Genomic DNA, 24,075 nt, shown 5'->3' on the forward strand with positions numbered 1-24,075 from the left:
GGTGAGACAGGATGTATCTTGAGCTTTTATTTGTAATATGAATGTTGCACTGACGGTGTGTTGGTAAGAGTCCAGCAACTTCATTGCCAACTTCAATCGCTGCAACAATCTTGGCCATTTTTAGCTCTGCAGTGGGACAACCGGTAACACTTTATTAGAAGTAAACATTATTAAAGGTACATTGTGTAGGAATTACTCCCATCTAGCGTTGTGGTTGTATATCTCAAGCAACTCAATCGTATTTTTCATGCTGCATTAACGTGAAATTGGGCAGACGGCAGACGGACGACAGCCGCTGCACGTAACGGCATAAACAAGCCTCTATGTAAACAAGTGGTCCGTCAGCACGAGGCAAAACAATACACGTGACAATATGTTGTCATGGCGATGCCGTATTGTTTTACCTGACCCACGTTTTACCGGCTTTCTCTGGACTTCTGTGACTAAAATGACATCTGGTTTGTTAGCGACGGCCGTCTGCCCGACTGCAGGTGAATGCAGCATCAGTGTAACGCTCCGTTCCTCCTCACTGCGTTACCGCAGTGACTTTTCACAGACGCCGCCTCGACCTGAGCCGACAGCTCCGGTGTCTCCGCCGAGTTTCCGTGGTTTCCTACCGTCACGCTGCCACTGAACGTAAAAACATGGCGACACCACATGGCAGCAGCACCGAGCTTACCGTCTCCATGGAGATATGAATGATATGAACGGCTCATTCAGAGCTGAAAGGAACACTTCACTTTGTTGATGGGGGGATTACTGATTAATGAAAAACAGACTTAATCGATTTTCGTGAATAGATAACAAGAGAAGTTACACAATGTCCCTTTAAGCATTAGTTAAGCATGAAATACTGAATTCATCATTTACAACACAAATAGGTAACACTTTACTTGAATAGGTATTCATAAGAGTGACATAAGAGTGACATAAAACTGTCATAAACATCAATGAATACTTATGACAGCTGTCGTTAAGTGTCATTTGGTAAGTTATGTCACTTTTGATGCAAAGTTGACATTGTTTGAGATGTTTTTGTTAAAAATGTTTTACTTATCATTAATAAGCACTAACTGTATTTATAAACTACAAACTAATGAGTATTCATGCATTAATGATGAACAATTCAGTATTTATTAATGCTAAAGTAATGTTTAACAGTGTACTTATTATTAAGTGTTACTTGGACAATGTGTTCAAACAAAGGAAACAAATCTTTATTATGCAGTATAAATTGACTATTAAAGTTTAGACTAGTCTGAGGTTATCTCAATATTTGTAGAATAACAAATGGAAGCAGTTCTTACCTGGAAGAAAACCTGTGAGTGACGGTGGAAGCTCTGGCTGTCACTGGCTGTGATCTCCTTATAAAGGAGGTGGAGGAAAGATAAGAAGCTGTGGGCGGTGAATATTTCTGTAAAGCCATTCCTGGAGCTAAAGAGAGGTGTGAATGTTTCAAATAATAGCTGTCACGATACTACAGCTTTTTTTTTTTCATAATACAAAGACAGACTACCCATCCCAGTCTTCCCTACTCTTTGAAATGAACATTAAAGTGATAGTTCAATATTTTGGCAAACTGGCCCATTCCCATAATCCCTATAGTCATAGCAGTAGGTTCGTTACCTTTAATTGTCGGTGCAAGCTATTTTTAGAACGGCGGAGCAGAGCCGTGAGCTGCTCAGAGCTACGCTACGGAGGCTAATGGGATTTCTTGGTTTCAACTCATCAAATACACAATCCAACAACTCCACAACGCTCTGGTGGACAAGTTGTGACCTGCACATTCACCACGCTATGAGATAATAACAGAACGTTACCAGACAGAGTTGTTTTAGAGGGAAATGCAGAGACTGCTTGATGAAAAAACTGTCCCTGAAGGCAACACGCATCAGTGGTTTTGCATGAATTTCCCTCTAAAACAACTCTGTCTGGTAACGTTGTGTTATTAGGGCCACGGGCAATCGCACCGTTGGGACCAGTGCCCGGGCGAATGACATCATCGGTTAGAGTGGGAGAGATGCAAGAAAAACTCCAGATTTTTTCTCTTTCCACACTCGGCCCGGCCACAATTTACATTCTACACACATAATTTTTTCAGAATTTGTAAGACAAACTTGTTATCTCTCATATCATGTGCTCAAAATATCAGAGAGACTTACAGAACTTACAGAATCAGCCTCTGAGTGCGGCCACGTCTGTCCCTGCTCCTCATTGACTCCAATACAAATATTTTCTGAGAGAAGCAGAACGGACCGATGTTTCAAAACTGCCAGCGTCGCCAAAATATTTACTGTAGAAACACCAAATCGTACCACATTATCAGGAAGTCCTCAGAGCAACGTTGATCTGTGTTTTGTTCTGATAGGAGTTACCGTTTTGTCACAGTAAGCCTAAATGTGAGACCGGTGCAGAGGCAGAAAATGGCTCTTTTTCTCAACGTTTCTGTCTGTCTCAGCCTGCGGGGGCCCCTATCGCCGTGGTAACCTCTGTGATCCTCAGGCCAGAGCTCGTTAACTTCATAAACAATCCACCTGGCGCTCGTTTAAATGTTTATAAACACAGACACAGCTAAATCAGACTGACACAGGATGCAGCTACTAACTAACTATGTGTCAAGTCAGTCACACACACACACACACACACACACACACACACACACACACACACACACAGACTCTCCTCTCCCACACTCTAACACACACAGGTAACTTCATGTGATTACACACACACACACACACACACACACACACACACACACACACAGTTAACCTAATGTGATTACAGCTCCTCCATATCAGTGCTTATAGAAAGATGATCATGTGTCTGTCTGATCAGCTCTGTCTTGACCTTCAGATCGTGGGTTTGATTCCCATGTTGACAGAGATGGCAAAACCGGCAGTAGCCCCGTGGCAGAGGTGTATAGTAACGAAGTAGATGTACTTAAGTAGTTTTTTTGAGGATTTGTACTTTACTGGAGTTCTTTTTTTAATCGGGACTTTTACTTTTACTTCACTACATTTAAAGGTTAAAATATATACTTTTACTCCGTTACATTTACGTTTGCCACCTCGTTACTCGCTACAAATTAAAATAGAACTATAAGGCTCTACCTGTAGGCTATATGACCAAATAATCGCCTGCGTGCAAATATGCGCATGTGCTCTAAAAGCCGTCGAGGGTCCGACCTCATTCAGTAAAAGCCTGTTCAATGAAATGCCCGGGTGATTACTAGGCTAGTATTTGAATCTGCGATAGTGAAGCATTCACACAGTCTCTGTCACTACGACCCGCTGCTGCTGCTGCTGCTGCGGAGAGCTGTGGCCGCAGACGGCTCCAAAGATCCTCTATGCGTAACAGGATCGATCACTCTCATTAATCATGCGCCGATTGATAAGTTTCGTTTTTACCGCGCACCACTGCCACTGCGTGCCTGTTGCAAATACCCGCCTGGTTCTTATAAACGCCTTGGCTCCAGTTGATTGAGCATATCAAACGCCCAGGCCACTAATGATCATCATATACGGTACAGACACAGACAGACGCCTGCTTTATGTTCTCAGGCAGTCACAAGACACTTGATTCACTCAGTCTACATGTTTGCTCAGGTGTTTTCTTGGTTTTATCATTCCACATCTATTCACCTGAAAGTGAAATAAAACAACACACAAGTGGTTGTTTTGCTTCTTTTTATGCGAAATACTTTGTACTTGTAGGCTACTTGTACTTTTGATACTTGAGTATATTTTTTCACAAGATACTTTTGATACTTAAGTACATTTAATGTGAGCTACTTTAAGACTTTTACTCAAGTAATTTTCTTATGCGTGACTTTTACTTTTACGAAAGTCGTTTTTTGTTATGGTATTTCTACTTTTACTTAGTTATTTTTTTCAAGTACTTTATACACCTCTGCCCCGTGGGCCTTTCAAAATTTCCCGAGAGGAAATTTTCTAGTTCTCTCATAGCGTGGTGAATGTGCAGGTCACAACTTGTCCACCAGAGCGTTGTGGAGTTGTTGGATTGTGTATTTGGTGAGTCTGATGCACCCTTTCTGCACAAACAACATTCACTAACCCTTTCACAATGTGTCACGATGGCTTATTTTGCTGCAATGAGCCCGTTTGAACCTGCTCTAAGTGATGCTCTTTACACGTAATGCAAACAAACTATACTAACAGTTCACCTTCTGTAGTGAAGATTTGTTAATCATAAAAATCATATGTGAATCAAACCAAAAGGCCACTAATGCACCACAGTTATAAAACTCTGTCCAAATGTCTTTATCCTTCAGTCATGCCTCCTGCTGCTCCTTAGTCCCACCCCGAACGCTTACCTGCCAAATTCAGTTTTCATTCTGTGTATAATCAGCACCCATAGGATAAGTTCTGAGTTTCAGAATTTCAACACCGCTATCATTAATATTTTGTGAATTTGAAAACAGCATATATGTAGTTTGTGCAGTTTGCAGTGGCTTAACTTGTTGGAGGACTTTGTTTCCTTTTTTCAGTGGTAAATTTTGTACAGAACATCACCATCTTGTGGTCTGTATTTGCAACTTCACACAGATAACTTAAAAAATAAAAAAACATTTAAATATGACTGCCTGTTTTTCACCTATTTTTGTGCCAAAGAGCACCTGATTTCTCACCTTTTTCTGACCAACTGCAGCGCTCCCTACCTAGTACTGTTTGGTCTTCATAACCCTCCGAGATCTACAGTGTTGTTTTTCCCAGGGGCCCTGAACGCAACAACACAGAAAACAGGTGTAATAACTGAGTAATAACATAAGAATAAATGAAAGAAAACACACATACAGGACAAACACGTTTGACCTTCAATGATAAATGACAGAAACAGTTTTAGTTAATCTGGATTTTATTAAGAAATCCAACATTCAGTATAAAAATCGTATAAAAAAAAGGCACAAATACAGGAAATAAAGGACAAGTATAAAAGTTTGTATGAATAAAATAAAAAGAATAAGAAGTAAAAAGTTCCCTTTGAAAAAACCTTAACTGCTTCAAACTAAACAAAATAAATAACAAAACATTTTCTTTGATAAAACACAAACATAAAATAAAAATCAAGTTGTCATGTATCAGCCAATCAGAGTGCAGCCTCGTTGTGATGTCACCACTGTCGTTATGGCTCCATTAACTGTTTGAGTGCTGTAAACGTCTACGTCCCTGAGAGCACCAATCAGAGAGAGCGTCTGAGGCGGCCTTCAGAATAAAAGCATAACAGGAACAGGAGTGTTGATTAACTCGGATGCTTTTATTTTGTAGCTGTAGAGTTTTTTCTTCTTTGTCTTTTGTGTTTTAAACATCGTTGTGTTTCCTGTTCGGGGTCGAATCCCTTCACTGTTAGACTCTGATACTTTTATCAAATAAATTACAAATCAATCAACATCTGTTTTCATTTTTTAACAGTTACTTCCTGTTCTCTTCACTAACAGGTCCTAACATTAATTAACCAAAATTCAAATTTCATTATCTACTCACCCTCATGTCGACTAAGGGCTGTGAGAAGTTTCAGAGTCCTCCGTGCCTTCTCTGAGTTACAGCGGGGCTCCGTGCAGCACTGCATGTCCATATGACGGTTGCGAACGGAGCATGAGAAAATGTTCCGAAAACAAATTAAATAAGTCTATATTTTCAGCTTGTTTGTAGTGGAAGCTCCAGAGACTCTGGGAGCTTCCACTACAAAGAAGCTTAAAATATAGACTTATTTAATTTATTCCGGAACAATTTCACCACCAGTTAGGCTACCGGTAATTACGGCGACGGCGGCAACTGGCACCGCCGTCATTACCGGCAGCTGGTGCACAAAGAGAGCTTCCAGAGAGCGACAGGTGTGCCGCACCGCGTCAGGTACAGGGCCGTTCCCCCCTGAATAATACTAAAGTGGGCCCCTGACTTTTCCAGTTTTTTTCATAGACTACGTAGCCTATGTATTATCATTTTTTATTCAGCCTACTTTGTTTTGATGCTAATGCAGCATTACTATGAGTATTAGTCAGGGTCTTATGCAGAATAATTCAGTCATACAAAGATTACCGGGGGTTTTTTTTTGGGCCCTACCGGACGCTGGGCCCCTAGAATTATCATCACCTTTCTCCCCTATACAACGGCCCTGGTCAGGTATGCTGCATTGCTGCCGTGTCAGGTATGCAGCAGGACCAGTGGCACAGCGTCATTCCGCATACATTTTAGCCCGGTGTTATGCCGAGAAGTGCCTGCTCAGGTTGAAGTTTACAATGAAATGCGCCGATGAGACTGTGCCAGGTCTCTGCTGCACAGTACGTCTTGACCACATGTCAGCTGCTCAGCTGTAGTAGAGGAAAAGTCGGCTCGTGCTCCAGTCATTTATAAAAAAAAATCTCGGCAAGCAGGCACTTCTCAGCATAACACCGGGCTAAAATGTGTGCGGAATGATGCTGTACCACTGGTCCTACTGCACACCTGACGCTCTGATGCGCTTTTTTTAACCGGGATAGCTCCACAGCCAACGTAGCGCTACATTCAGCCGAGCTGAGACCACAACATACAACACCTAACAGTGTGGCGTTGCTGCCTTCTCTTTTCACCGACAGCCCCATCCCCCTCTTGTTTGCATGACAAATAGCCTAACACTAGAGCATAATCGCAGCCTGTGTGTAACAAAATTGCGTTTCATCATATTGCAATATAATGGGCTCTATGCACAGCTCCACTACTTCCTGAAATAAGACAGCTCCTTTATTTCCTGTCTTACATTATTGGACTAACTGATTAATCCAGGTGTGTTTGACCATTGTGACTACTCAGACACACCTGGATTAATCAGTTTGTCCAATAACGTAAGACAAGACTTTATTTCAGGAAGTAGTGGAGCTGTGCATAGAGCCCATTGCAAATGCAATTAATCATTGAGCCCTTTGTGCAGGTCACACTTTACTCATCTTTTTAAAAAAATGTTTACAGTTCTTTTTTTCTCACGTCGTGCCCCCCCCCCCCCTTCAAAACTCTGGCGCCCCCCAAGGGGTGGCGCACCCCGCAGTTTGAAAAACACTGTTTCACAAAATTAATTTGTTGGGTGCTAACCTGTATAAAATCACAAAATCCAACTCAACACACTTGAAAATATAGGAATTGACACCAAACCTATATAACTATAAAAACTACACATTAATATTAAAATGGCGATTTACGAGGCTAATTTGGCAGCCATCTTGAAAAATGGCCGCCATCTTGGATTTTCACATGTCCAATCAGACAAATTTGATCAGAAGCCTCTCGAGAACAAATACACTCAAATTTTGCTTTTATCTGCTCCACTATAATAAACAGTAGCCTAACTAAAGCACTAATCCCCCCCATGGTGTGCAGGCCCTTTGGGTTGGCCCAATTAGCACTCCCTGCTATAGAAGAAACCACCCCATCTAGATAATGCAGATGAATGATTGATTTCAAAAATATTTCAAATAGTTAAGAATGACCACACTCAGAAGAAAACTGATGTTTCACGTTTATTAAATGTTTACTGTGAAGAAAAATACATATTCACGATAGGACAGCTGAAACAACATTAATCTGACAAACACATCAAAGTGACGCCAACCTTGTGCTGCAGTTTATAGTTTCTATTAGCCATTATTAAATAATAGCCATTATTAAAAGCTGTGTCAGTATAGCTTATTTTTAATGGGCAGAGATGAATTGCTAGACAATTAAATGAAGCAGAATATTGTAAGATGGATTTTGCATGAATGAATGTGCTACATGATGCAGGCAGGTTTGCACTTTTTGATTCTCTTATTTCAGGCGTCACTTACTTCAATCTTTATGACAGGTTGATAAGAATCTGACATTGTTGCTGAGATGGTTAACTGGTCACTCGTGTAACAGAGAGGAGAGTTTGCTTTTTCCCTGTGAAAGGTGAACTCAGTGTTGTAGTACATGTCATAGAACAGCTGATAATCACACTCTGTGCTCTTGTCAAACATTCCCACGGCGAACCAGTTTGAATGCAGGTTGAAGTCGTAGGGCACGGAGAACATGGTGGCCATTTTCTTGGCGGTGTGCCCTGTAGACTTGCCGCGGGTGTAGTAGGTGAAGACACCGACAGATCCTCGAGCGGCGTTGGCAGTCTTCTTGAACAGTGCCCTCCCGGTTGAAGAGCAGTCGATGGTGGGTGGCAGCATCTCAGCACAGTAACCACTCACAATGTGCACACTAGAAACAGTGAAAAAGCATTAACACATTGGATATATTTTCATACAACTGTTTCAATGAAAGACAGAAAAAAAACACTTACCTGGGTTGAGACAGGATGTAGCTTGAGCTTTTATTTGTAATACGGATGGTGCACTGACGGTCTGTTGGTAAGAGTCCAGCAACTTCATTGCCAATTGTTATCCCTGCAACAATGTCCTCCATTTTTAGCTCTGCAGTGGGACAATCGGTTACACTTTATTAGAAATAAACATTATTAAGCATGAAATACTGAATTCATCATTTACAACACAAATACTCATTAGTACTGTATGTAGCTTATCAACTCTGTTAAAAATGTTAGCACTAATTGTATTAATAAACTACATACTTAACAGTGTACTTATTATTAAGTGTTACTGGACAATGTGTTCAAACAAAGGAAACAAATCTTTATCATGTAATATAAATTGACTATTAAAGTTTAGACTAGTCTGAGGTTATCTCAATATTTGTAGAATAACAAATGGAAGCAGTTCTTACCTGGAAGAAGTGAGTGACAGTGGAAGCTCTGGCTGTCACTGGCTGTGATCTCCTTATAAAGGAGGTGGAGGAAAGATAAGAAGTTGTGGGCGGTGAGTATTTCTGTAAAGCCATTCCTGGAGCTAAAGAGAGGTTTTTTTTCATAATACAAAGGCAGACTACCCATCCCAGTCTTCCCTACTCTTTGAAATGAACATTAAAGGGATAGTTCAATATTTTGGCAAACTGGCCCATTGCCATAATCCCTATAGTCATAGCAGTAGGTTTGTTACCTTTAATTGTCGGTGCAAGCTGTTTTTAGAACGGTGGAGCAGAGCCGTGAGCTGCTCAGAGCTACGCTACGGAGGTTTATGGGATTTCTTGGTTTCCCTCATCAAACTCATCAAATACACAATCCAACAACTCCACAACGCTCTGGTGGACAAGTTGTGACCTGCACATTCACCACGCTATGAGATAATAACACAACGTTACCAGACTTTCAACTTCAACTTTCAACTTTATTGTCCCCAAAGGGAAATTCATGTTGCAGAAAGGCAAAAAAAAACACAGAACATATAGAGCACATCCACACAAACTCTACACAGCATTGAACAACATTGAAATGGCAAGTACCCCAGAGGGCAGTTCACTAGACAGAGTTGTTTTAGGTAAATTCATGCAAAACCACTGATGCGCGTTGCCTTCAGGGACAGTTTTTCATCAACAGTCTCTGTATTTCCCTCTAAAACAACTCTGTCTGGTAACGTTGTGTTATTATCTCATAGCGTGGTGAATGTGCAGGTCACAACTTGTCCACCAGAGCGTTGTGGAGTTGTTGGATTGTGTATTTGATGAGTTTGATGCACCCTTTCTGCACAAACAACATTCACTAACCCTTTCACAATGTGTCACAATGGCTCATTTTGCTGCAGTGAGCCCTTTTGAACCTGCTCTAAGTGATGCTCTTTACACGTAATGCAAACAAACTGTACTAATTTCATGCATAACATCTTAGGAAGACTTTTCTTTTAATTTGTAACAGTTCACCTTCTGTAGTGAAGATTTGTTAATCATAAAAATCATATGTGAATCAAACCAAACGGCCACTAATGCACCACAGTTATAAAACTCTGTCCAAATGTCTTTATCCTTCAGTCATGCCTCCTGCTGCTTCTTAGTCCCACCCCGAACACTTACCTGCCAAATTCAGTTTTCATTCTGTGTATAATCAGCACCCATAGGATAAGTTCTGAGTTTCAGAATTTCAACACCGCTATCATTAATATTTTGTGAATTTGAAAACAGCATATATGTAGTTTGTGCAGTTTGCAGTGGCTGAACTTGTTGGAGGACTTTGTTTCCTTTTTTCAGTGGTAAATTTTGTACAGAACATCACCATCTTGTGGTCTGTATTTGCAACTTCACACAGATAACTTAAAAAATAAAAAAAACATTTAAATATGACTGCCTGTTTTTCCCCTATTTTTGTCCCAAAGAGCACCAGATTTCTCACCTTTTTCTGACCAACTGCAGCGCTCCCTACCTAGTACCGTTTGGTCTTCATAACCCTCCGAGATCTACAGTGTTGTTTTTCCCAGGGGCCCTGAACGCAACAACACAGAAAACAGGTGTAATAACTGCGTAATAACATAAGAATAGATGAAAGAAAACACACATACAGGACAAACACGTTTGACCTTCAATGATAAATGACAGAAACAGTTTTAGTTTATCTGGATTTTATTGAGAAATCCAACATTCAGTATAAAAATCGTATAAAAAAAAGGCACAAATACAGGAAATAAAGGACAAGTATAAAAGTTTGTATGAATAAAATAAAAAGAATAAGAAGTAAAAAGTTCCCTTTGAAAAAACCTTAACTGCTTCAAACTAAACAAAATAAATAACAAAACATTTTCTTTGATAAAACACAAACATAAAATAAAAATCAAGTTGTCATGTATCAGCCAATCAGAGTGCAGCCTCGTTGTGATGTCACCACTGTCGTTATGGCTCCATTAACTGTTTGAGTGCTGTAAACGTCTACGTCCCTGAGAGCACCAATCAGAGAGAGCGTCTGAGGCGGCCTTCAGAATAAAAGCATAACAGGAACAGGAGTGTTGATTAACTCGGATGCTTTTATTTTGTAGCTGTAGAGTTTTTTCTTCTTTGTCTTTTGTGTTTTAAACATCGTTGTGTTTCCTGTTCGGGGTCGAATCCCTTCACTGTTCTGTGACTCTGATACTTCTATCAAATAAATTACAAATCAATCAACATCTGTTTTCATTTTATAACAGTTACTTCCTGTTCTCTTCACTAACAGGTCCTAACATTCAACATGGAGGAAATTTAAGTTAAATTAATTTAAATTAATCATTTTGGCCATGAAATAAAGATATTTTACATCTTAAAAAACTAAAAATACACACAATGTGAAACTTTAAAAAACATTTAACTGGAAAAACCTTCAAATAATACATGAATGGTTTCATGTATGACTCTTTTCTTATGGACGCATTTTGCATTCACTTCAATTTTTTTTTGTAAAACATACAAAATATTACTCAGAAACACAGGAAAATAAACATATTACTTCGAAAAACAGAAATAATTACTTTTCTTCAAGTGAATGCAATACGCTTCTGTACTTTGTCACCAGGATTTGTGTATAAACGTATTTCTGGACGCATTAACAAAATAAAAGTCTCTGACTGTCTTAACAGAATAAAAGTCTCCATTCAAGGTGCTTTCATTCTGTTTTTGGTTTTCTTCCCACACAGACTTTTTGTTTGTTTGTTTGTTTGTTTGTTTGTTGACACCGACCGGTCGTCAGGGCAACAGTCCACGTCGTCGTCTAAACCAGTTTCCCCAGTAAGAAGGAGAACGACGCTCCGACGGCCAAACCCAGGACCAGGAAGAAGGTCATCAGAGATCCGGCCGTCTCACAGTCCTTACAGCGCACCAACCTGACACACACACACACACACACACACACACAGAGTTACAACATGGCCGACGTGACCCTGCAGACTGGAGCCCCCTAGTGGCTCCTGGAGGAACTGCAAGTAGCTGATCAATAATTAGTAAAATCCTTCGTTCTTTCCATTTTCAATTGGCAAAAATAAAAAAAATGAATGAAAACATGAGTCTGTCCTGCGCCGGTCAAAGAATTTCACGGTGCGCGGAGGCTCATAAATGTAGCGTGAAAACGCTTCGCTTTTCCAAAACTCCTCGTTGTCCCTTTAAATATTTATTTTATCGGGTTTACGTGACCTGGAAGTTTGTTAACGACCGTAAGAAAAGATATGTTAGCTTGCTAGCTGCAATTTTGATGTGTGGCATGTGAAGGAGGGAGACGTAACAACTAAAAAGGTCAGCAGGAGTCTCCAGGTTTATATTTTTATTTTTTCATCGACTGTGGTGACTAGCGCTCGTGACCAAACATCCAGGTCACGTAAACCCGTCCAACAAATAAAAGGGATAGTTAGATAGAGGTAAATTCATGCAAAACCACTGATGCGCGTTGCCTTCAGGGACAGTTTTTCATCAACAGTCTCTGCATTTGCCTCTAAAACAACTCTGTCTGGTAACGTTGTGTTATTATCTCATAGCGTGGTGAATGTGCAGGTCACAACTTGTCCACCAGAGCGTTGTGGAGTTGTTGGATTGTGTATTTGATGAGTTTGATGAGGGAAACCAAGAAATCCCATAATGAGCCTCCGTAGCGTAGCTCTGAGCAGCTCACGGCTCTGCTCCGCCGTTCTAAAAACAGCTTGCACCGACAAATAAAGGTAACGACCCCACTGCTATGACTATAGAAAGGGATTATGGCAATGGGCCAATTTGACAAAATGTTGAACTATCCCTTTAATTTAATATTGTGTTGGATTAAAAAACAAATGACAAAATAATCAGTCACTTTTTCATTTTTTTTTTTTTGATTGCCTATGAAAATGGAAAGAATGAATGAAACACGGATTCTGATGTAATGATTTAAAAGATAAATAAAGTTTTTTTTTTTTAATGTTTTAAAATCATATTTCATTGCTTTTCTTTTTGTTGCATTTATGAATGAAAGAAGAAACGCTGAGACTCACTGCGGGGCGTAGGCCATGCACAGACTGGCCAGGTAACCGTTGGAGACGGAGAACAGCGCCATGATGAAGACGAAGGCGGCGTCGTGACGGAAGACGACGAAGAGTTTGGAGTTCTCCACGTTGCAGAGCATCAGCAGCGGCACGAAGACGAGGCGGGAGAGGACCGCCACCGGGAACAGACGGCTCTCCTTCGACGGCTGCAACAACAACAAGCAGGACTCTTATTGTGAAGGGTCAGACTCAGCTTTATTGAAGAAGGAAAGGAGGAAGGAGGAGGAAGAAAAAGGAGGAGGAAGAGGAGGAGGAAAAAGGAGGAAGGAGAGGAGGAGGATGAGGAAAGAGGAGGAGGAGGAAGAGGAGGAAGGAGGAGGAGGAAAAAGGAGGAAGGAGAGGAGGAGGATGAGGAAAGAGGAGGAGGAGGAAGAGGAGGAAATAGGAGGAAGAGGAGGAGAAAAAAGGAGGAGGAAGAAAGAGGAGGAGGAAAGAGGAAAAAGGAGGAGGAAGAGGAGGAAGGAGGAAGAGGAGGAAGAAGGAGGAAGAGGAGGAGGAGGAGGAAGAGGAGGAGGAGGAAGAATGAGGAGGAAGAGGAGGAGGAGGAAGAGGAGGAGGAGGAGGAGGAGGAGGAAAAAGGAGGAGGAGAGGAGGAAAGAGGAGGAAGAAGAGGAGGAAATAGGAGGAAGGAAGAGGAAGGAGAGGAGGAAGAAGGAAGAGGAGGAGGAGGAAGAGGAGGAGGAGGAAAAAGGAGGAGGAGGAAGAATGAGGAAGAGGAGGAAATAGGAGGAGAGGAGGAGGAAGGAGAGGAGGAAGAGGAGCAGGAGGAAATAGGAGTAAGAAGAGGAGGAGGAGGAAGGAGAAGAGGAAGAGGAAGAGGAGGATGAGGAAGAGGAGGAAATAGGAGGAGGAAGAGGAGGAGGAGGAAGGAGAAGAGGAAGAGGAGGAAGAAGGAGAGGAGGAAGAAGGAGGAGGAGGAAAAAGGAGGAGGAGGTGGAGGAAAGAGGAGGAGGAAAGAGGAGGAGGAAGAGGAGGAGGAATAAGGAGAGGAGGAGGAAGGAGGAAGAAAGAGGAGGAGGAGGAAGAGGAGGAGGAGGGGGAAGAGGAGGAGGAAGGAGAGGAGGAGGAGGAAAGAGGAGGAGGAAGGAGAGGAGGAGGAGGAGGAGGAAAGAGGAGGAGGAGGAAGAGGAGGAGGAAAAAGGAGGAGGAGAGGAGGAAAGAGGAGGAGCAGGAAGAGGAGGAGGAGGAAGGAGAGGAGGAAATAGGAGGAGGAAGAGGAGGAGGAGAAAGAGGAGGAGGAGGAGGAGGAGGAGGAGGAGGAGGAAAAAGGAGGAGGAGAGGAGGAAAGAGGAGGAGGAGGAGGAGGAGGAAGAGGAGGAGGAGGGAGAGGAGGAGGAGGAGGAAAGAGGAGGAAGGAGAGGAGGAAAAAGGAGGAGGAAAAGGAGGAAGGAGAAGGAAGAGGAGGAGGAAGAAGGAAGAGGAGGAGGAGGAAATAGGAGGAGGAAGAGGAGGAGGAGGAGGAAGAGGAGAAAGAGGAGGAAATAGGAGGAGGAGGAGGAAAAAGGAGGAGAGGAGGAAAGAGGAGGAGGAAGAGGAGGAAGGAGAGGAGGAGGATGAGGAGGAAGAAAGAGGAGGAGGAAGAGGAAGAGGAGGAAGGAGAGGAGGAAGAAAGAGGAGGAGGAAGAAGAGGAGGAAAAAGGAGGAGGAGGTGGAGGAAAGAGGAGGAGGAAGAAAGAAGAGGAGGAGGAAGAAAGAGGAGGATGAGGAAGAGGAGGAGGAGGAAGGAAGAGGAAGGAGAGGAGGAAGAAGGAGGAGGAGGAAGAAGGAGTAGGAGGAGGAAGGAGGAGGAGGAGGAGGAAGAAAGAGGAGGAGGAAATAGGAGGAGGGGGAAGAAAGAGGAGGAGGAAGGAGAGGAGGAGGAGGAAAGAGGAGGAGGAGGAAGGAGAGGAGGAAGAGGGGGAGAAGGAAGAAAGAGGAGGAGGAGGAGGAGGAGGAAGGAGAGGAGGAGGAGGAAGGAGAGGAGGAAGAAGAGGAGGAGGAGGAAGAGGAAAAAGGAGGAGGAGGAAGGAGAAGAGGAAGAGGAGGAAAAAGGAGGAGGAGGAGGAAAGAGGAGGAGGAAAAAGGAGGAAGTGGAGGAAAGAGGAGGAGGAAGGAGGAGGAGGAAGAAAGAGGAGGAAGGAGAGGAGGAGGAGGAGGAAAGAGGAGGAGGAAGGAGAGGAGGAAAAAGGAGGAGGAAAAGGAGGAAGGAGGAGGAAGAAGGAAGAGGAGGAGGAGGAAGAGGAGGATGGAGAGGAAGAGGAGGAAATAGGAGTTGGAGGAAGGAGAGGAGGAGGAGGAGGAAAGACGATGAGGAAGAGGAGAAAAAAAGGAGGAGGAAGAGGAAGGAGAGGAGGAAGAAGGAGTAGGAGGAAGGAGAGGAGGAGGAAGAGGAGGAAATAGGAGGAGGAAGGAGAGGAGGAAGAGGAGGAGGAGGAAAGAGGAGGAGGAGGAAGGAGGATGTTGACTGACGACACTCACCCATTGGCCGATGGCCGGAGCGACGCGGCCGAGTAAATCCATGAGGTTGAAAACGATGAAGCAGCAAACACAGGTGAAGATCCGCTCTGCAGGAAATGACATCACAGCACATCACCGACTTTTCAAAATAAGAGTTATTTTATTTATTTAATAAAGCAGCTGAATAGGACGAATCTCCTTGTTGTTTACAACTACTTCCTGGTAGAAAACCAGCATGACAACAATAGTGACGGACGAGAGTTTCGCTATATATATCTACTTTTTCATGTCATTATAACTCACTCCAGGTCGTGTCGTCGGAGATGGTCTGGACTCGCACGGTGATGACGGGAAACACGGACAGAGTGACGGCGAACACACACGTCACACACAGAGCCATGACCCAGATCTGACACACACACACACACACACACATCCAATCAAATCAATAAACAATAATCAAACAATAATCGATCAAAACCTGTGAAGTTTTTGTATAAATTAGCTTTTCACCTTCTTGAAGACGGCGAACACCGACGAGCGCTCCTGGCTCTCCTCCTCCAGCTTCCCCTTGGCCTCCAGGTCTTTTTTCTCTTTAAAACCAAACAAACGAACATGTGAGCGTCTTAGTTTATAATTTAACCCTTCACCTGCTGCCGACGCTGCAGACACCGACCTGAGCTGCTGAGCAGGACTTCGTTCTTCGACGTCTTCTCTTCGTCAGATTTTCCTCCGTTCAGGTAGAAATGAGCAAACTCCTACACAACAGACAACATCAGCACATAAACAACATCATTATATTTTTAAAATGACAATAGATACATTTAAAGGAGATTGAAATGATTAAGATAATATGATCTCTGTCCTCTCTCTTCTCCTCCTCAAATAAGGATTTTTCATATAATTATTAAACAAGGTTTTGACTTTTACTGACTTGGATTTTTTATTGTTTGTTTTTTGTTTTGAGGAAATGTTGGAGATTATTTTTGGATTATTTTGTTCTCTATGTATTTTACCGATATTATGTGTAGATTATTAAAGTTTTTAACGGTATGTTGGTATGTTGTCAGACATACTGTATATAAACATCTGACAAGCAGTCAGACCCGGTCAGACCCGTGTAGAACACATTTCAGTGCATGGATGCATGTGGGTGTGTGTCTGAGTATGTAAGTGTATGTTTCATATAAAAGAAAAAGAAAAAAAAAAGATCTATGTTGTATCATAAATATGTCTGACATTTATAATAAACCAAACGGCTTGAAAATCGGTTGAATATTCAGTGAGTTATGTTGATTTTAACCGTTGATAGACCTCTGCCTCTGTTGACTAGTGCAGGAAGTAGACACGGCTTCCCCCTGCCCAAGATGGCCGCCGCGTTGACGTATCGTTCTAATGGACAGCAGCGTCAGAGGCGACGTCTATGTGTTTATATCTATGACAGTGTGTGTGTGTGTGTGTGTGTGTGTGTATATCTATGACAGTGTGTGTGTGTTGGTGCAGTGTGTGTGTATGTATGTGTGTGTGTGTGTGTGTGTCCTGACCAGGTGTGGCAGCAGCAGGTAGCAGAGCAGCGTTCCCAGCGTGGCCACACAGGGAGTGATGAAGTATCCCAGCGCCGCAGAGTCTCTGTCTGCGTTGCCTAGAGACACACACACACAGCAGGGTTGGTTGTTTGTTTGTTGTTGTTGTTGTTGTTGTGGCGCCGTGAGGCCGTTGTTATTATTACTCACTGAGGATGGAGCAGAGCATCGCCACGGCAGCGAAGATCCCAGCCAGACCCTGACCGCTCATGAACAGAGTGCTGTAGCGAGGAGGGAAGAGGCCGACCACGCCGAAGAGGCTGCCCTGCAGCACGGCCCCGAACACTGGAGAGACACACTACTGTTATTATACTGTTATTATACTGTTATTATACTGTTAGAGGCTGCCCTGCAGCACGGCCCCGAACACTGGAGAGACACACTACTGTTATTATACTGTTATTATACTGTTATTACACTACTATTATACTGTTAGAGGCTGCCCTGCAGCACGGCCCCGAACACTGGAGAGACACACTACTGTTATTATACTGTTATTATACTGTTATTACACTACTATTATACTGTTAGAGGCTGCCCTGCAGCACGGCCCCGAACACTGGAGAGACACACTACTGTTATTATACTGTTATTATACTGTTATTATACTGTTATTACACTACTATTATACTGTTAGAGGCTGCCCTGCAGCACGGCCCCGAACACTGGAGAGACACACTACTGTTATTATACTGTTATTATACTGTTATTACACTACTATTATACTGTTAGAGGCTGCCCTGCAGCACCGCCCCGAACACTGGAGAGACACACTACTGTTATTATACTGTTATTATACTGTTATTATACTGTTAGAGGCTGCCCTGCAGCACGGCCCCGAACACTGGAGAGACACACTACTGTTATTATACTGTTATTATACTGTTATTACACTACTATTATACTGTTAGAGGCTGCCCTGCAGCACGGCCCCGAACACTGGAGAGACACACTACTGTTATTATACTGTTATTATACTGTTATTATACTGTTATTACACTACTATTATACTGTTAGAGGCTGCCCTGCAGCACGGCCCCGAACACTGGAGAGACACACTACTGTTATTATACTGTTATTATACTGTTATTACACTACTATTATACTGTTAGAGGCTGCCCTGCAGCACGGCCCCGAACACTGGAGAGACACACTACTGTTATTATACTGTTATTATACTGTTATTATACTGTTATTACACTACTATTATACTGTTAGAGGCTGCCCTGCAGCACGGCCCCGAACACTGGAGAGACACACTACTGTTATTATACTGTTATTATACTGTTATTACACTACTATTATACTGTTAGAGGCTGCCCTGCAGCACGGCCCCGAACACTGGAGAGACACACTACTGTTATTATACTGTTATTATACTGTTATTACACTACTATTATACTGTTAGAGGCTGCCCTGCAGCACGGCCCCGAACACTGGAGGAGAGACACACTACTGTTATTATACTGTTATTATACTGTTATTACACTACTATTATACTGTTAGAGGCTGCCCTGCAGCACGGCCCCGAACACTGGAGGAGAGACACACTACTGTTATTATACTGTTATTATACTGTTATTACACTACTATTATACTGTTAGAGGCTGCCCTGCAGCACGGCCCCGAACACTGGAGAGACACACTACTGTTATTATACTGTTATTATACTGTTATTACACTGTTATTATACTGTTAGAGGCTGCCCTGCAGCACGGCCCCGAACACTGGAGAGACACACTACTGTTATTATACTGTTATTATACTGTTATTACACTACTATTATACTGTTAGAGGCTGCCCTGCAGCACGGCCCCGAACACTGGAGGAGAGACACACTACTGTTATTATACTGTTATTATACTGTTATTACACTACTATTATACTGTTAGAGGCTGCCCTGCAGCACGGCCCCGAACACTGGAGAGACACACTACTGTTATTATACTGTTATTATACTGTTATTATACTGTTAGAGGCTGCCCTGCAGCACGGCCCCGAACACTGGAGAGACACACTACTGTTATTATACTGTTATTATACTGTTATTACACTACTATTATACTGTTAGAGGCTGCCCTGCAGCACGGCCCCGAACACTGGAGAGACACACTACTGTTATTATACTGTTATTATACTGTTATTACACTACTATTATACTGTTAGAGGCTGCCCTGCAGCACGGCCCCGAACACTGGAGGAGAGACACACTACTGTTATTATACTGTTATTATACTGTTATTACACTACTATTATACTGTTAGAGGCTGCCCTGCAGCACGGCCCCGAACACTGGAGGAGAGACACACTACTGTTATTATACTGTTATTACACTGTTATTATACTGTTAGAGGCTGCCCTGCAGCACGGCCCCGAACACTGGAGAGACACAGGTTACTGTTATTATACTGTTATTATACTGTTATTATACTGTTAGAGGCTGCCCTGCAGCACGGCCCCGAACACTGGAGAGACACAGGTTACTGTTATTATACTGTTATTATACTGTTATTATACTGTTAGAGGCTGCCCTGCAGCACGGCCCCGAACACTGGAGAGACACAGGTTACTGTTATTATACTGTTATTATACTACTATAATACTATTTTATACAACAGTTAGTTCCGACCGGTCCCAGCCGAGCAATTTGATTGGACAAGAGACGTTCCATGAGTGCTGATATACAGTATAACAGCACTGGGACTTTTTACAGACATTATCACTCCGCTGTTCAGCTGGACAGGAGCTAAGTCAGAGCCACGCTCCCCTTACAGGAGCTGCTCCATCTCTCTGCTGCTACTACAGTTAGAAACCTGAACATTAAAACCTGGACCTGACCTGGTCCGTCTAATTGGAGATAAATCTCTACTAAACCCGGCTGGGGGAAAAAAATCGCCGCGGGGGCAACTACGTTTTGACGGCGATGTGTTTTGATATTAGCGTTAGCTGTTGTTAGCCACGTAGCTCAGCTACTTAGCTTCACCTGTGTTTATATTGATTACATAGCAGATAAACAAATGTAATACGGTATCGATAACGTCTCTGTGTCTTCACGCTGGTCCTGTTGCTCCGGTGCTGATCAGACACGGGTTCAGAACCAGAACCAGAACCAGAACCAGCACTGGAAGCAGCTCGGTGGAAAAGCTTGTAGCTAGTAGCAAGCTAGTTAAATGTTTATGTGTTGCCTGGCAACAGCCTTGTCTCCCTTCCAGTTGCGGAACTATTTCTGTTGGCGGAGCTAAATAAATGATTAAATAAACAAACAAATCATAATCTCTTGTAGTTTATTACTGTTCTAAAATGCGCTCGTAGCACTGTTGTGTAAAAGCAATATCACACTCGAGGTCGTGCTGTTGTACTGTATCAGTACGGTGTGATTATCTATCTACGACCGAATCACACCCGTGCTGATATACAGTACAACAGCACTCCCTCTCGTGTGATATTGCTTAAATAATACTGTTATTATACTGTTATTACATTACTATTATACTGTTATTATACTGTTAGAGGCTGCCCTGCAGCACAGCGCCGAACACTGGAGGAGAGACAGGTTACTGTTATTATTAGATACACCTCTGTGTTGGTATAATTAAAACTGTCACAGGTTCAAGGTCGAAGGTCAGACGTGACGTGACTCACTGTTGATGAACCAGATGGTCGCCATGGTGACGGAGAAGAAGGTGTCGGGCAGCATGCGGACCTGGACCAGAGCGGCGGTGAGGGAGAAGAGGAAGAAGATGACGAGGAGGCTGAAGGCCACACGGATCCGCTCCTTCACCCTGGAGGGGAAAACAAACACATACAAACACAACTTTATCGACAGAAACCATGAAGACCACATGTAAACTGTTCACGTGTGAGGGTTTAAATAAAGTTGTGTTGAAGTGAACTGACTGACCACTGGTACAGGAAGGAGTTGAGCAGCGTGAAGAGCAGCAGCGGCAGCTGGGACAGCAGCGCCATCCAGCTGTCGTAGTTGTAGTCGGTGGCAACGCCGCCGTGTGGCGACGTGGCGTTGGACGAGGTGGCGTTGGGTGAGATGGCGTCGGGCGCCGAGAGGCGTTCGTTGAAGTACTGTAAAACACAAAACAGAAGACGAGTTAAAACACGTCGCTTTGTATCTGAGAAGTGGAAATAAAGACGACGGATAGAGGAGGAAGAGGAGGAAAGAGGAAGGAGGAGGAGGAAAGTGGAGGAAGGAGTCAGGAGAGGAGAAGGAGGAAAAAGAAGGAAGAGGAGGAAAGAGGAAGGAGGAGGAAGGAAGAGGAGGAGGAAGGAGTCAGGAGAGGAGAAGAAGGAAAAAGGAGGAAGAGGAGGAGGATGTGGAAGGAGTCAGTAGAGGAGAAGGAGGAAAAAGGAGGAAGAGGATAGAGGAGGAAGGAAGAGGAGGAAGAAGGAGGAGGAGAAGGAGGAGGAAAGAGGAAGAGGAGGAAAGAGGAAGGAGGAGGAGGAGGAAGAAGGAAGAAATAGGAGGAAGGAAGAGGAGGAACCTGCGAGGCGGTGATGAAGAAGTTCCATGGCAACAGAGTCCCGACGCCGAGCAGGAAGATGATGACGGCGACGGCGTGGCCGCTGAGGAGGAGGAAACACAAACACACTGAGTTTCACCTGAACGCATCATTACATCATTACATCATTCAGACATCCCATCATCAAACATCCCACCCACTCACCGGTCCGCAGGCGAACTCTGCTGCTGATTGGTCCACATCCTGGAGGAGGAGGAGACAAAGCTTTTTACAAGGCGATGACATCACAACACAGCTGGAGTACGGAGGCTCTGAAGGGTCAAAACACCTCAACGCTGAACACAAGTGTGGTGGTGTAAATGTGTCGTATTGATGTGCCTAATATGTGCTTTTTGTCATGTTCGCTGCTGCTGTTTTTGTTGTGAGTTTTACTTTATATTGGTTTATTTATTTCTTAGTTGTATTTATATTATTTAAATTAATATTTTTGTTTAACTTTCGGACAAAGTTTATATGTTTTCCATTCTTTAAGCAGGGCCGTTGCTAGGAATTCTGGGCCCCCTTAAAGAATACTAAAGTGGGCCCCTCCCCCTAACTTTTCCTTTTTTTTTTTTTTCTTAGACTACGTATGTATTATCATTTTTTATTTAGCCTTCTTTGTTTTGATGCTAGTGCAGCATTACACTGCAAAAACTCAAGTATCTTAGCAAGAATATTTGTCTTATTTCTAGTCAAAATGTCATTTCTAGTCAAAACAAATCTCATTATACTTAAAATAAGACACATCATATTAAAAGTAGCTTGTTTTTAGACACTTTTGACTTCTTTCAAGCATATTTTCACTTGGAATAAGTAGAAAAAATCTGATAGTGGAGCAAGTTTTTCTTCCTTATTACAAACACAAAAAACTTACTTTCACTGGCAGATTTTTTCTGAATTTTATTGTGAATTTAAGTGAAAATTATCTAAAAACAAGTTAATTTTTAGGTAATGAGTCTTATTCTAAGTGGAAAGAGATTAGTTTTGACTAGAAATGAGACATTTGGACAAGAAATTAGACAAATATTCTTGGAAAGATGTTGAGTTTTTACAGTGTACTATGAGTATCAGTCAGGGTCTTACGCAGAATAAATCAGTCATACAAAGATTAGACTACTGGGGTTTTTTATGGGCCCCACTGGGCGCTGGGCCCCTAGAATTATCATCACCTTTCTCCCCTATACAACGGCCCTGTCTTTAAGCACCGGTATCAGATCAAAAACCTAAAGGAACACATCTGCTACAAACTCAGACTCAAACTAGTTCGAACACGACAGAAGTGTTTTGTTTTCTGAATATTTTAAGCTGCTCCAACGTACTAAAGGATATAAAATAGACAAAGGTGGAATAATAAAAGTTTACAAACTAAAAGACATATATTATAACTCTTTGTGTATGTGTCTATGGTTGTACATGTTTGACTTGAGTCTGTGTTGTGTATTCAAGTTCATTTACTCTTCACTTCCTGTCTCTCCCTCTAGTTTTTCCAGTTCTTACTCATCATCATCTTGCATCAGCCTCCACATGGCAGAGCAGTGAATATATTATCCTAAACACACACACACACACACACACACACACACACACACACACACACTCATCATAATATATTAATTTCACATTCAATGAATAATCTGAGTGATAATCTGTCAAGCAGCAGTTTCTGGACTGAGACCCTGAACGTCGCACAACAAAACGAGTAAAAAAGGTTCAAACACGCGGTCGTTGAGTTTGTATATTAGAATAAAAAATAAAATACAATCAAACTACAGCAGCGTCACAAACTGTTCAAACTGTCACCGACTTTAAACTCGCCTCGGTCTGAATTACGCGCCTTTATAACGTTTGCTGGCGCCAAATTTACAGTTTGGAAGAACGTGTAGTAGCTAGTAATTCATTCATAAATCCTCTGGGAGAGTGACCGCGTGCAGAGGCGGTGAGCGGTGAGCACGAGGCGGTCAGAGACAGAGAGAGACTCACCTGAGAGCTGGTGGAGGTCAGACAGGTGGAGGTGGTCGGTCCGGAGAGGAGAGAGGAGGAGAGGAGAGAGGAGGAGAGGAGCTGCTGCTGTCAGACTCAAACACTAAACTGAACTGTGATGACGGTGAGTTCCGGATGGCGCGCGACCATGTGGTGGTAGGGGGCGTGGCTCAACCGTCTTTGGCTCAATTTCCAGGAAGTTTGTCATAAACCAAAGACTGTAAGTCATAATACCATAATACCATAATACCATGTACCATATTATATTGTATTGTATTGTATTGTATTATATTATGATATTATTATATTCTTTTTCATTTGAATATTTTTGCATTTTCTTTATTTCTTGAAAAGGCCTGGGCAATGAGACGAAGAGTGATATACAGTTGAGTACTGAAAGTAATCTGAATTTGTTTATTTATGTCACACCTGTGTGGCAGGTAACACCAACAGGAAGGACTGTCTAGTTTTTGTTTTTTGCATTTGTTATTGTGTCTTGTAATCTCGTATGGGATGGGCCACAGTGGTGGCATGACACGAAAATAAAACATTCATTCATTCATTCATTCATTCATATTATATTGTATTGTATTGTATTATATTACACTGCATTGCATTGCATTGCATTGCATTGCATTGTATTGTATTGTATTGTATTGTATGATATGATATGATATGATATGATATGATATATGAT

General features: G+C 42.5%; 2 protein-coding genes across 2 annotated transcripts; both read right to left on the reverse strand.

Moving 5' to 3' along the window:
* Positions 1–7,801: 7,801 nt before the first annotated feature.
* Positions 7,802–8,420, reverse strand: LOC146992410 (DELTA-sagatoxin-Srs1a-like). The gene is made up of 2 exons (XM_085790541.1): positions 8,299–8,420; positions 7,802–8,216 (listed from the first exon to the last, which is right to left on the reverse strand). The coding sequence occupies exons 1-2, from the start codon at positions 8,418–8,420 to the stop codon at positions 7,802–7,804; spliced, it is 537 nt and encodes a 178-aa protein (XP_085646667.1).
* Positions 8,421–10,442: 2,022 nt separating this feature from the next.
* LOC146992411 (equilibrative nucleoside transporter 2-like) lies at positions 10,443–23,491 on the reverse strand. Its single transcript, XM_085786120.1, has 13 exons — positions 23,379–23,491; positions 21,564–21,602; positions 21,381–21,462; positions 20,789–20,964; positions 20,530–20,669; positions 17,038–17,172; positions 16,849–16,946; positions 15,981–16,062; positions 15,818–15,897; positions 15,608–15,713; positions 15,326–15,411; positions 12,818–13,014; positions 10,443–11,686 (listed from the first exon to the last, which is right to left on the reverse strand). Exons 2-13 carry the CDS (start codon positions 21,599–21,601, stop codon positions 11,575–11,577), a joined length of 1,332 nt encoding a protein of 443 aa, XP_085642246.1. The 5' UTR covers position 21,602; positions 23,379–23,491; the 3' UTR covers positions 10,443–11,574.
* Between the last annotated feature and the right edge of the window lie 584 nt (positions 23,492–24,075).

The sequence above is a fragment of the Trachurus japonicus genome, chromosome 1 (assembly GCF_045865225.1).
Source record: "Trachurus japonicus isolate A0001 chromosome 1, Traja_1.0".
Lineage (NCBI taxonomy): Eukaryota > Metazoa > Chordata > Actinopteri > Carangiformes > Carangidae > Trachurus > Trachurus japonicus.

Coding starts and splice junctions, on each gene's coding strand:
- LOC146992411 (XM_085786120.1), bottom strand. CDS start 21,601: ATGTGGACCAATCAGCAGCAGAGTTCGCCTGCGGACCG. Junction 21,463..21,563: donor CAGAGTTCGCCTGCGGACCG/GTGAGTGGGTGG, acceptor CCTCCTCCTCAG/CGGCCACGCCGTCGCCGTCA. Junction 17,173..20,529: donor GACCATCTGGTTCATCAACA/GTGAGTCACGTC, acceptor GTGTCTCTCCAG/TGTTCGGGGCCGTGCTGCAG.
- LOC146992410 (XM_085790541.1), bottom strand. CDS start 8,420: ATGGAGGACATTGTTGCAGGGATAACAATTGGCAATGAAGTTGCTGGA. Junction 8,217..8,298: donor TACATCCTGTCTCAACCCAG/GTAAGTGTTTTT, acceptor CACTGTTTCTAG/TGTGCACATTGTGAGTGGTT.